We start from the raw sequence: 13,840 nt of genomic DNA, 5'->3' as shown, positions 1-13,840 counted from the left end.
CACTTTCCACCAGCCTGAGGTGAATAAACTCCTTCTGGAAATTACTCTTATGATGTTACTTCTTCCAGGACACTTAACAATATATTCTGGTGGCCCTGAAAAACTAATTAACCTTACCAGTGACAACCTAACCCCTACACCATTTGTAGTGTTTATACCATGGATCAGGTTAATCTTCTCAGCCTTAATTTACATCTAAGTGAGGGGGGTCTGAATTAACACAGGGGACTTTTGGTCGCTGGCACTTTGGCTTGTGCCATTTCCTTAGATGACAGTCTGCTCATAATCAACTGTATGAATCTTTTTGAAAACAGCAAGCCTCTGAGATGAGCAGGGAGAACTTTTAAACATTGCTTTTTGGGTGTGGGGAGGGGAGCAACCCTGCGGTCATCATCAGAGGTCGAAACGCAGCTGCAGAAGGGAATGGACGAGGCGGAAATTCTACTGTTTGGTTCTAGTGGGGATTGTTTTCTGAGAAAGGCTAGCTTTTCAGAGCCTCAGGACCTTAACTATACAGGGGCCAGGCTCCAGGAGTGGCTTATGGGTCTGCAACAGATTTACCAAAACACTCCTCCCCTTTGTTTATCCAACAGGTACGTAAAAAATATACTCAAGCCATTGACAAAGAAAATTTACTGAAAATGTCACAACTGTTGAGCCAAAACGAGGACCTTGGCTACTTGCCGTGGGAACAAAATCTTCCTTTCATTCTGTGATTCTGGAACGTTAATGCTGAAGTTGTGGGAATTCCATCTTCCCTGTGAGAACAAAGGCATAGCATTGCCATTTTCATACAAGAGAGATTTCTGAACTGGTCCAGAGTAGGAAAATATTATTATAAATAATAGTAATTATTCTGTGCTGTTTTAGCCAACAGAATTAGGATCATTAATACTTATTAGTAACAATACACATATTAATAATGATGAGGCAATCAACGGATACAAATACATTATGACACAAATAGTGTGGAAAGAGAAATATATTTTCTCTAAAAAAAATGAAGAAACAGTAGCTCTTTGAAGGAAAGATTGCTAGGTCCCTAAAAATGTGTTCCACACCCCCCGTCATTGGCCCAATGGGGACATTCGTCTTCTTTTGTTAACCGGTCTCTGATGGGCTTTGTCCTCAGAGCGTGAGCTGCTTTCAGTTGGAATTAATCAGAGATGCTGCAGTGATGAGGAAGCCATCCCAGGCATGACAGCCGCGACATAAATGCTTCCTTGTTCCACCCGTGCTGGTGCAGGACCGGCTGGAACAATGAGAGCTAATGATGGAACCCGGGAAGCGATCACTGTGAATCAGGCCATTACATATGCCTTCCTGGTGAAAATCAAGCGAGGCTCAGGCTCCCTTTCAGTGTAGCAGCCCGCCCCTCCCACCCCCCGGGGGTTCAGCAGCCCAGAGCAGACAGAGGGCATTGCTTTCCATGTGGATCTCAGATGCTGGTAGGGGATGACCACCAGCTAAGACATGTTCCGGACTGCACAGAGGGCCACGCTGTGTTTCAGACCAGCCTTGCAAACAGCCACGTGCTGCTGGGCTGGGAAAGACCGAACCTTGCCTTCTGGCCAATTGTGTGACCCACCTAGGTCAGGGGCTCTCTCCAGGCATTCTCCCTGCATGTGCATGGGGACCTCTCTTGAAATCCCAGACCTGTCCTAGCTTCGATTCTTAACATCCCAGCACTATGATGAGTGATTAGCACAGGCTTCAAAACACAGCTGTCCAGATGTGTGAGTGAGCTTGTGGAGCCCATCTGACCCAAAGACTTGTAATAAGTAATACACAGTTGCTGCTTTCAGGGTGGTTTGTTATACAAAAATAGCTGACTGGTTCAGCTGGTTAGTACAGTTTGATGGAAGCACAGTTTTCATATCAGAGAAACCTAAGTAAGATTAGAAAGGCAGGCCAGGCCAGGTCGCAGAGCTGTGACTTTAAGTGGAAGATAGCTGTGAGCCACTTGAGAGTTCTGAGTGGGGTATGAGCGGGATGGAAATCAGTGCTCCAGAGGCTTCATGTTAAAGCAGCAGGATGAAGATGGGATGAAGTCAGGAGAGTCTGGGAGGCAGGAACCCTAGGATGGAAGCCCTGTAGCGGAGGTAAAGTGGGCCTGCACCAAGGCAGAGGTGGTAGGAATGGAGGTACGAGGAACTCTGAAGAAAGGCTTTGGCTAAAGACCAGGAGTGGATGGGGAAGGAAAGCTGACAGTGGTCAATGATGATTCTAAAGTTTCAAGCCTGGAGAGCTGCTGAGAGGGAGACAACAAAGGGAGGAAGCAGGAAGAGCTGGGGATATCATACTTGAGGAGTCCGAGGAATATTTCGGTGGGAAAGACTGAGCTTTGGGAAATGTGGGGCCGTAACTCTGTAGTTGGCCCCGGGCAGGGGGCAATTTTGAGAGTATTTTCAGAGAGGTGATGGCTGAAGGCATCATTCTGAGCAAGAGAAGATGGAGAAGAAATGTCGATGTCCATGAAAGAATCTTGACACTGCACGCAAGGTGTATTAGTCAAGTACTGCTTTGTAACAAATTACTTCAAAACTTAGCAGCTTAAGACTCAGGAGCCTGGGAGCAGTTTATCTGGGTGGTTCTGGCTAATGGTCTTTCATGAGGTTGAATGCCAAATGTTGGCCAGGGCTGTTGTCATCTGAAGGCTTGACTGGGGCTGGAGAAGCTGCCTCCAAGGTGACTCCTCACATGGCTGATGCTGGAGGGCTCAGCTCCACACCACGTGAATAGCATGGAGGGCTGCTTGAGTACCTTCCTGACATGGCAGCCAGCTTCCTCAAGAGTGAATGATCCAAGACAGAGAGAGCAAGGCAGACGCTAAATGTTTTTTACTACCCAGCCTGGGGAGTCACATACCATCACTTCTGCTGTATTCTGTGAGTTACACAGATCCACCCTGATACAATGCAGGAGAGGACCACAGTAGGTAAAAAATTCCAGCAGAAGGGGGTCATGCGGGGCCATTTTGGAAGCTGGCAACCACACTGGGAATGGAGGAAGAAGACAAGCCAAACTTAAAAAGACGTGAAGGATAGTTGATCTGGAGAAATAAGGCTGTCACATGGGAAGAGATCTGCCCTCACACCTGCTGGCTCCTCTGGCACCCTTAATGGTCCCCTTCAGAACACCCTGCCTCCAGAAGGTGCGCCTGGGAGTGGATACAACTCTTTCTCCATGCAACTGATTCCCAGACCACGTACCATGTGCCAGGCAATGTGCCAAGATTTCCCTGAGGTTGGCACCATCACTTATAGGTAGGAAGACAGAGGCTGAAGTTACTAGCCCAAGTTCTCACAGCCAATTCGATGAGGGGCTGGAATAGAAACCCAAGCCATTCAACAAACTGAGCTCTCACTCTTAACCTCTGTGCCACCATCCAGAGAGCGCAGGGACCTGCGTTTTTTGGCTGGAAACGCCAAACAAGAAGAACCCATGGGAGCAACAAGAAAGGAGTAAGAAAGAAACACAAGGAATGACCCAGCAGTGCCACAGAGATGGACAGGACTGATGTCCACTGAGCCCTCTTCTGTCCCAGGCACAGGCCAAGCAAGGACCGAGAAGTTGAAGTGTGCTTACCATCCTTGGGGTTCGCTTTGTCCTCAGTGGGCTGCTCGGCGAACTTCAGCAGTGGGGACCTGGACCTCTGTGTGGTGGGGAGAGTGGGGTCGCTGAGCAATATAGTGTCCTTGCCCCCTGTTGTGGAGAAGGGGAAAGTGGACATATTAGTCCTCAATGGAGTTGCTGCTTCTTTCACCTAATGGACTGGCTGGTGAATAAGGCACCTTCTTCAGTCGTAGGTAAAAGTGGGGAAGGGCAATGGCCAGCAGGTGCTTTCTCTCATGCGAGGACAGGGAATAGCTGTCTATGAGTCCTGAGAATCTGCTCAGGGCATGGCTGACCACAAACACCTGTATGTTAGCTGAAAACTGAATGGCACTGATCAGGGTGGGATAATAACAATAATAACAATAACAACAGCATCACGGTGCTTAGGAGAGCAGGCTTTGGAACCGCCCTACAGTGTTTGTGTTCTGGACTCCATCACCTGCTAGCTGGGTGACTCAGGCAAGTCACTTAATCTCTCTGAGCCATAGAACCCTCATCTGTTAAATAAGGACAAATAATAGCACCCACCTCACTAGGTGGTTTTGATGAATTAATTCATGACAAGCACTTAGGCATTTAGTCAGCGCTCAGTAAATGCCACCTATTCAAATTATTACTTGAGGAGGCACTTCCATAGCACTGTCATAGACAGTCTGTCTGATTTAATTTGATTTGGTCATTAAGATTGAATAATAACTCTGTCATAAGTCAGGTAGTACAGGTTCCTCAAATTATCATAGCTAAACTTTCACTTAGAACATACAGTCCCAGACCAGCCACAACCTTTAGTCGATTTGCATGAATTCCCTAAGTGGACAGAGAAAGTCTGAGGCAAAGAGAAGGAGGAAAGGGAAACCATTACAACTCTATTCTCAAGGCCAGTTACGGAGCGAGGAGCAGGGAAGTATGGCTTTGAAACATGATCACCTTGAACACAGACACAAAAGGTGTGGACAGAAAGCAATGCTGCCACGGCAGTGAAGACAGCCGAATAGGCAGGACTGGATCCCAAACTTTGCTCCTGGAAGCCTGGGGACCCTCTCGGTGGGAACCACTGTGCCAAACCCCAAACCCCAGGGGCCATGTCCCAGCCTATGCTTCAACCTTAGCTGTCTAACTTTGCGCAAGACCCTTTCTAAAGCCGTCATTAGCTGTCTCTGGGGCTCAGGTTCGAGGCTCTAAAGTCCTACTATCTTGGTCAGTTTGAGGTTCAATGGAGCACAGAGTGGGACTTGAGTGAAGACTTCCACTCCTTTGGTGAACCTAGACTCTACCTTGGAGTCCTCATCTGTATATATAAAAGTCTAATATGCAAAGTGTCCCCTCAGGAGTTCAACCAACCTGGAGTTCGATCACTTACTATGATGTGTGCTGACCACCAGGGGGTGGCACGGAACGAAGGGAGGCCCCAGCTGGCGGCCAGCAGCCGCTCAGGAGCCTACCCATGCACGAATTTCATGCACTGGGCCCCTAGTTTGTTTATAACACTATCTTCCCATGGGCCCGGTCTTGTTAACTTGATTTCCAAGACTGTAGTAGAGAGTTTACATATGTTAGGTGCTTAACAAGTATCTGATAAACGTGTGAATAAATGGCAGGCGCATGCTTGGGAACCCTGATGTTCTGGGAGCAGGGTGCTTGCTGCTACCTCAGGCAGACGGCCTATGTTATTAGAGCCATAGCACTCTGGTTTCTCTGGTATCTGAGGGTCATGCTAGAAGAATAGAAGTCTGATAGGAGCTGACCCTGAAGTTCTCCAGTGGCACAGCTATTCTTCGCATATAGAAAAAATCCAGAAATCTTCAGGGCCACAGTCTGGAGAGATTTCCCAAAGAGAACCATTGGGGTATTGTTAAGTGACTCTCAGAATGAAGTCAACGTAATTAGGTCTCCCTTTGAGCTGCAAAGATACCATCTGGAAATACCTTGAGGGCTTAATGGTTACTATGAACCCACAGCAGATGCCTCAGGATGGACTTTTCTCACCACCAAGGCCACAGTTACTGTTCTCAAGTCAGGGGAAAAACTGCAATTCCTGACCCATCTTTTTCCAGTGGGCAGGCTGGCAGCTCCCCAGCTTCAAGAGGACTCAGTAAAAGACACACTCAGCCTCTCTGTGTCCCAACCAGCCTTCCAAGTCCCCACTGCCTTGGTGGCCAAAGAATCAAAATTATGGGCCGAATTGGGAGCTGGCTGAGATCCTCAACCCTTCCTGCCACGAGGAAATGTCTAGGGTGGAATGTCTTGTGGCCCTCTCAAACCACAGGGCATCATCCATTCCACCTGGCCCCTCCAAAATGCTGGCACCAGCCACAGTAAACCTCTCCAGGAACCCGAATAACAAGCATGTAGAGAAGAGAAACAGAAGCCACCAGTCATTCATGTTCAACCAAGGTGGTGACTGGGGAGAAGATACCTACCTCCCCAGATGCCTGCCTGGGGAGATCATTTCCTAATCTTAAGGCTAAATGCCCAGGTTTGGTCATTCTTGCAAAATATTTGAAGGATTCAAAGATCTTTCTTAGGAGAATCCCGGTTCTATTGTTTCTAACTCAGTCCAGATTCCATCTATATTGACTACATTGAGCTCTAATCTGATGGCCTGCTGTTGCACAGTTTCCCTTTGGTTTGTAGGACTGGAGGATGAGGAGTGGGCAAGGGACCCACAAACTAGAGTCAAACCACAACTGCTGTAGAAGGTTCTATTGAACTGGTGTTTGGGCTTCTGGAAGCCCCCCTGATTCCTTCTAACAAAAACATCCCTCACCTCCTCTAAAATTGACCAAGAACTTTCAAAATACACATTTTCCTCTTTAGGCTGATGCTTAACGTGGAGAAGAGAGAATTAAAATGAAAAGCTCCAAGAGCCAGGCTCCATTCTTGCCATATTTGTTCTGGCTTATCGTGTCTCTTTCTAGAGTATGAACACACACATCTCCTTTCTGAGCTCCCCAAGCACCATTCTCATGCAGAGGCCAGCACAGGGCGGGGTGAATGAGGCTGACAAGGAGGCGATGGGGAGGGCGGGCATTCATTCCTTCCTGAGAGTTGTGGTCAATATGGCCAACCCACCCTCTGGCTTCCTCACAATAGCCCCATACCTTTTCCACCTCTCAGAGATGGGATAAACAGTGTGGAATATGCTTTTCTATCCAGATAATTTCTCCACAGGCTGTGACATTTGTCAGACTTGTCTACTTCAAGGCAAGATCACAAGTTTGCCCTAACTCTATCAAAGAACATCAAGAGCCACATACTGTTGACTGAGAGAGTGGGGAAGGAGGGAGGAGAGAGTCAAAGTAACATCACAGCATGCTCCATGCCCTGCAGTAATTCTGCCTTGTAGCCACCAGTGGTTGGCTCCTTCACTGCTGGCCTTTAGTGTCTCAGAAGAGACTGTTCTGGCCTCTGACTTTCCCTTCTCCAATCCAGCTTGCTTTGTGAACCATTCCTCATCTTATCTTCCCTATGGTCTCCTCTCCAAATTGTAGTTCCTAGGACAGGTGGCACATGAAATGATGAGCTGAACACCTGGGTTTTAACACCAGCCACTGTGGCCTCAGGTATCATCTAACTTCCTGGGCTTCCTTAAGAAACCATCCTTACCTCAAATGAAGGGATCAGACTAGCTCAGGAAAGGGTAAATGTTTTCTCTCACATGTCAACTCTGACCAGGTGGCGGCTTCCTGGAAAGCCAGCAGTGGGAGGCTGTTCTGAGGGCCACATGTGAAATCATCAAAGAAGAGCAATGCGATTGATTAGCAATATCTGCCACTACCATGGGAATGGGTGTGGTGTAATATACACCATGTATTTGCCATCCTTGAACGTTTTGCTCTCCACTGTCCTTCCAGGGCTAGTATTCAATGACACCTCACACACCAACATCTTTATCCTTCAGCACTTAATTATGTGCCATTTCCTTCTTTCCTCTCACTTCTTGATGTGCATTCCTCTTGCATCTGTAACAGGACTGTGGGTTCTTGGAGCGGGTGAGGGGCATCTCTGAAATGGCTAGTACAGAACTAAATTCACAAAGTGATGCCCAAAAAGGTATCAACAGGTTTGAAGGGCTGATTTCCTGGAGGAAACCCTGATGCTTTCAAGATGATGGTGAAAAAGAGAGAGTTAGCAACTCTCTGAAACCATTGAGACTCGGATCCCTCTATCTGGCTGAAACATTATGATTTGGCTCCCACGTGGAGAAAGCAAGAGGAAGAGGAAGAAGAGGAGAAGGAAGAGGAAGGATGAAAAAGTAGATAAAAGAAGAGGACGACCAGGAGGAGGAGGAAGAGGACGGGGAAAGAACACACTGCTTCTTGCTCCATAATTGGAGCCGTAAAACAATGGAGCCGTAATACAATGAATAGGCAGAGGGACTGGTCTGATTTATGCTGGAAGAGGCCCACCCCTTACTCTCACACGGCTTGGAAAATGATCATAAGGCGCTGCTTCCTGTAACATCCTTCATCACTGTGCCAGGGCAAGCTATTCCACTGGGAAATTGCCACTTTTTTCCTGCCCTCCCACTTTGTATCTATGCGGAGGCCAGTGATGAGAACAAACATGGCCATGGCATAAAATCCATTCAGCCGGATTCCTCAAAGCTAATTTCACCATTTAATATTTGCTTTGTGCTAATTAAATTCTCCATTTCAATTGACTGTTCTAATCAGGGAAGTGCAAGGATACATAGAGAATGCATTTCTACTTATTTACATGCGGGGCGGATATTTATGCACTAATGTTATTAGCCACAAACACAAAAATGTCGAATAGAACATACTCCCAAATCCTACTGAAACGTTGTAGCTCAGGCCTTCAGGCAGCAAAAGGAAGGAAAGAAACAATTGTTATTGCACAATAGCCATTCGAACCTCTACCAAACATCACCAGAAAGAGAAAATTCTCAGCATTCATTGTTATTCAACTCCCAGCTTTTTACATACGCTGTAGAAATAAAACATTGTGAAATTTCACTAAGTCATTTGGAGAGGGGGTGGGAAATCCAAACTTCAGTACAAGCACAGAAATAGCAATCTGACTGCACAAATAAACGAGAAATGTGCCCGACTGTGTTGAAATTCAATGCAATGAAAGAAAGGCCTTCAAAGAAGATAAGGTTTTAACCGCATCAAAAGGTTCTTGTGCAAAATGGATCATTCAAATCCCCAGGATGGCACTCGCCACTAATTAGTTTTGTTAGGTCTTTTGACATCAAGTTCAAGGAATCGCTGCTCAAAATTCCAATTTATGAAACACACTTCCAGGCAACCTAAGGCAGTGATTCAGATTTACATTAACAAACGTGTTGTTGTTCATATCCCTGTGGCAATGTTCATTCCCTGGACGTTATAGGAAAGCGACGGATATGAATCAAGGGTAGAGGAGACTAGCTTGTGTAGAAAGGTTAAGTAACTAAAAATATATGTACAACGTTGCTTCTAGGGGCAGAGGAGGCATGGAAAATGATAAGGACAAGTTCCTGGAACGTGTAAAGGAAAAGGGGGAATAGCTGGCTGGGGTCTATGAAGGGGTTATTTTACCACGACAAGCAGAATAAATACAGCTAATTGATACTGTGTACAACTGTGAAAAAAATCTCCACAGGAAATTTTAATCTTCAAGCTACGTTAAAAATGGGATGGGGAAGAGAGGAGAAGGAGGTTAGTAAGTGCATGAGGGTGAGAATATTTGTTTTTTCTTATTTTCACTTTTAGGGTTGATGATTAAATTGAACAAATCTTTATAAGACACCTATGGTGGCAAAAATGAAGCAATTTACTATATTCACAAAGTTTACAAAAAACATATAGCCACGTGGAGTGACCGTTTCAGAATTATGTTAGCAAAACTTCATAGTTATATAGATGAAAACCTGCATATGTATTGCACTTGACTGATTTCCCTCCAAAATGATGGTTTCTAAGTTTAAAGCACTTGTAGATTTCTCAGCAATTATCTTAGAATAAAAGGACATTGGAAAGGTAGAATCTTCTTTGCAAATTATGATAGCACTTCCTTTTTTTAAAAAAAAAGAAAAAAAAGAAAAGAAAACAAATTTTATGAAGTTCTGCTTACCTGGGAGACTCCACAAACCGGAAACTTCCAGAGTTCTTAATTTTTTCTCCAGTTCAGCCACCCGATTCCCTAGGATTCTGGAAAAGGGGAGAATATTGCAGCAGACAGATTAGCAGGCATCTTATCAGCTTGCAAGCCTGTGAGCAGGCTACTTGGGAAACCCACTAGTACACTAAGAGAAAATGTTTTGAGATTTAAGATACATGCTAAAAATGGGATACACACACACACACACACACACACTCTATTGGAAATACATATAAAAATAAAGTGCATAAGTTTTTAAAATACTAAAATGTTGCCATTGAAGTGACTCCTCTCCCAAAAAGGTAGTTCCTCTGAGAAGCTAAAGAATTATTCCACCATTGCCCAAACATCTTACAGAATTTCTATGTAGGAATTGCTCATTGCTAAAAATGATTATGCATTTTGAATACCCTTAGTAGCATCATACCTTGACTCTTTGAAGGTAGATCTGAGTTTTGGAAACAATCAAGTCTAACAAATACCATGCATGAATATACTTGGTAATGTTGCTTTGAGTCATTAACATAATAATATCTGCTCTCTTAGGACTAACCTATGTTGCACTGATGTCCAGTTCTTGCTTGCTATTCAGCATAATGCCTGGCAGATGCTCAAAAACGTACTTGATTAAATAAATGTTTTTCTTTTCTCATGGCTTGTAATTATCAATGGAGAGAATTAAAAAATATAGACATTTCTAAAGAACTCTCAGTGATTGCAAAAATCACTAGAATAATGATATTGCTTTCCAAGGTGACCACTCTGACTCATTGATATGTGAGTTCTGGAATGAGTATTTAAAAAGACTATACTACTTACCCGGAAGTCAAACTTTGTGTATATGCATGGAAAGACATACATGTGGGCATATATTTCCCCTCCTTTACACAAAATTAAACATGTTGGGAAATAATTTGATAGTCATCTAAAACTTCAATCACTCCCCATTGGTCTGGAAATTGAAAAAAGTCTTTATTGGAGAATTTTCTTGGCCCTGCTGTGCTAAAATGATGTGGAAATATCCCTTAATAGCAAAGTTTCGGTTCTTTTCAACAGGAGAATTCAGAACAGCAGAATTGTTCTCCCAGCTCTTTATTTTCCAGAGATAGCTGCACACACCCACATATACACAGAGACATGAATATGTATATATCTGCACATATATATGGCTTTGAATTCATCCTTATTTTATCCGAATTGACTTACAGCATCTTAATTAACATTCCCTCTGAGTTCATGAAAAAGTCTTTGATATTACTATGTGTGGTTTTCTTCATCTGGGTACTTAGAGCTTATCTTTGCCTCTTTTCCTTAAGTCTTAAATTCTGCATAGTCTTGATCAATTACTTTCAATTTTCACTCCAATTGTTGGGTTTATTCTGCTTTCATGACTCTGACCCTTCAATAAACACTATTCTCCGTAATCTCATTTTCAATATTTTGCTCAGGCCTCTGATCCAAGCTGCCTTTTCACCAGCTGATGGGTTTGAGATGCAATCTCAGCCGTGTTCAAGTTGACGCCCGTTTCTTAACGAGATCAGATCATCTGTATGTGGCTGCCTCTTGGAAACAAACAATAAGGCTTAACTCTTCCCTGGACACTGAGGGAGGCCATCAGGGCAACGCTGGAAGGCGTGGTGGGGAGACATTTGGCTGTATTCTTTCTGATGTTCCCAGATAATAGCCATGTCTCCCAGAAATGGAGTGAGGTGAATTTGCTGGTGTTCCCAACCACATACTTTCTAAGCTTGTCAGGGGTGACTGCTTTTTGGGCCTGGTACTGGCATCTGATGCAGGGCTGCAGGCAGTAAAATGGACCCAGCAGGAGTTGTGGTAGTAGAAACAGTATCAATAGCAATAGCAACTGCAATACTGTTAACAAAAAAACAGCAAAACTAACCTTTCCCGAGTCCTGGACATGAATTGGGGTCCATGCTGAACACCTACCAGATTTGCATTATCTCATCAGACCTGACAAAAGCCCTGGAGTGCACATTGTTTTTTTAATCCTTCTTTTACACATGTGGACCCTAAGGAACAGAGAGGTTAACCAACTTGCCTAAGGATGCAGAGTTCATCTCAAAAACCTGTCTTTTCACAACACTCAGTGCTCTTACCCACCTTACTCTATTCCTCCCATTAGGAAACAGAGGCATGGAAGTTAGTTAACTTGACCAACACCATATGCAGGACTCAGCTGGTGATGAGTCTGGATTTGAACCTGTCAACCCATGGTCACTGGCACCAATTCCAAAGCCAAGAGGAACCCCTGATTTGGGGTGCAGTGAAGAAGGAAACTTTATTTAGTGCAAACAGCTCAACGGCAATAAAGCAGGGCTCTGAGGCTGCCCCAGGTTCTGGACCCTCTTCAGCTCTGCAGCTCTGCTCCAATCATAGAAATGGGATTCTTTAGTCTTCCCTGAAAAGTATGTTCCCTAATCCAGAGCTGATTTATATAGACAGAAGTCCCCGCCCCTGGTCCCTGATTAGTTGGTTGCCATGCAAATGAGGATGCCAAATCAATCCTTAGTTTGATTGGTCCAAAGGCACTGTCCTGATTGGTCAGAATAGAGCTGCTCTAATTGGCTGGGGAAAGCCTCAGTCCCTTGAAATGGGACTCCAGGAATTCCTTTGTAAGGGCTGGCTCAGATGGCAGGAACACAGTGCAGGCAGAAAGACAGTTCAGTGCAGAGGCAGGCATTTTAATGCAGAGGCTTCTCCCCAAAGTACTGCTTTTGTGGGAGGCCCCTGTTCAAAAATGGCTACTAGACTCCTTTAAAAAAAAAATTTTTGAGCCTAGTTAGCCACCAGCAGCTCTTCTTAGTCCTCCAGGTTCACAAACCTAAGCTTCAGTTTGCCTCCGAAGTGCATACTGTTAACCAATACCCAGTAATGGCAATGGGAAATAAGCTTTCTTGTGTCTGGAGCAAATTCTCATTAAAACTGTTTATATTGAAATATGGATGTAACCACAGCTGACTTGCCAAATATAACCCAAGATGCTTCAAATGACAAAGAGGGACCTCCTGATTGGCTTGACACTGAAAGAATATGGCAGGTGGTCTACTGAACAGCATGTGCGGCCCAGGAAGAGAAAAGGGCTATTTGGGTCTTAACAGCTGTCTGTATTTATAGATGGAGATGGTGGAAGTAAGAGCAGGGTCCATTCAATTCTGTTTGACCAAATCAACAAACCATCACTGAGGCTGTAGGGGATAACGCAGAGCAGCAGACCCTGTCCTTATATTTGAGGGACTAAAAGCCTGGTGGGAGACAGACACACAGATGTGTGCAGGCACGCGCAGTGCCAGTGGAAAGCATTAATAACAGTTGATATTTATCAGTCACGTGTTCTGTACCAGATATTACTCTAAGCACTACACAGTAATTATCTCAATCCCTTGCCACAACCAATGAGGCAGCTCTTACCATCCTAATTTTGTAGATGTGGGAACTGAGACCCAGGGAGGTCAACTAATGTGCCCAGGGTGACACAGCTGTTAAGCGAAGGGGCCTGGAAAGACACAAGTCCTTCAGTAGAACGGAGCAGCAGAACCGAAGAGTGAATGAAAGATGAATCCAGAGAGGCTTGTAGGGACCAAGATTTAATTATCTTGTTGCCATATTGACAATGTTAAGACTTATACACTGGGGAGATGTTGAAGGGTATTAAGCATAGAAGTAGCATAATGAGGTTTAGGAAAAGTATTCTTGATGCAGTGTTGAGAAGGGACTGGAAGAAACCAGTTAGAAAGTCATTGTCCAGGTCGGTGACGATGGTGGCCTGAAACAAGTCAATGGGGGATGCAGGGAAGCTAAAGGAAAGAGGCAACAGGCAGGAGGCAGGTGAGGAGTGTGAGGCATCTACGGCATCTCCATCTGGACATACGGGAGGGAGGAAAGATCTGGGGGTGCAGAGATGAGAGTGTAGCCTGGGGGAGTGGATCTGCTCACCAACAGCATGGGAGAATTCAGAAGAACAGGGGACTAGACTACTCCCTGTGTAAGGCAAGAAAGGACCAGAGAAGCACACCTGGAGGTGGAGGAGAACAGCTAGGGCAATGTGGGGCCTTGGAAGTCACGGGAAGAGGGTTCCAGGTGTGCTGGTGTGAGG

The 13,840-nt window shown here is 45.0% G+C and overlaps 1 protein-coding gene across 1 annotated transcript in view; it reads right to left on the bottom strand.

The window, feature by feature from the left end:
- CCDC149 (coiled-coil domain containing 149) overlaps nucleotides 1-13,840 on the bottom strand; it is a 99,997-nt gene that overhangs the window by 5,764 nt on the left and 80,393 nt on the right. Inside the window, exons 10-12 of the mRNA XM_081086612.1 lie at nucleotides 9,700-9,776; nucleotides 8,405-8,437; nucleotides 3,589-3,705 (exon numbers count right to left, since the gene is read on the bottom strand). Coding sequence (XP_080942738.1) covers nucleotides 3,589-3,705; nucleotides 8,405-8,437; nucleotides 9,700-9,776 — 227 coding nt within the window. The remainder of the gene's footprint in view (nucleotides 1-3,588; nucleotides 3,706-8,404; nucleotides 8,438-9,699; nucleotides 9,777-13,840) is intronic.

Source organism: Myotis nattereri (genome assembly GCF_964212035.1).
Source record: "Myotis nattereri genome assembly, chromosome: 1".
In the NCBI taxonomy this organism is placed as follows: Eukaryota; Metazoa; Chordata; class Mammalia; order Chiroptera; family Vespertilionidae; genus Myotis; species Myotis nattereri.
This window is presented reverse-complemented; position numbering and strand designations above follow the sequence as displayed.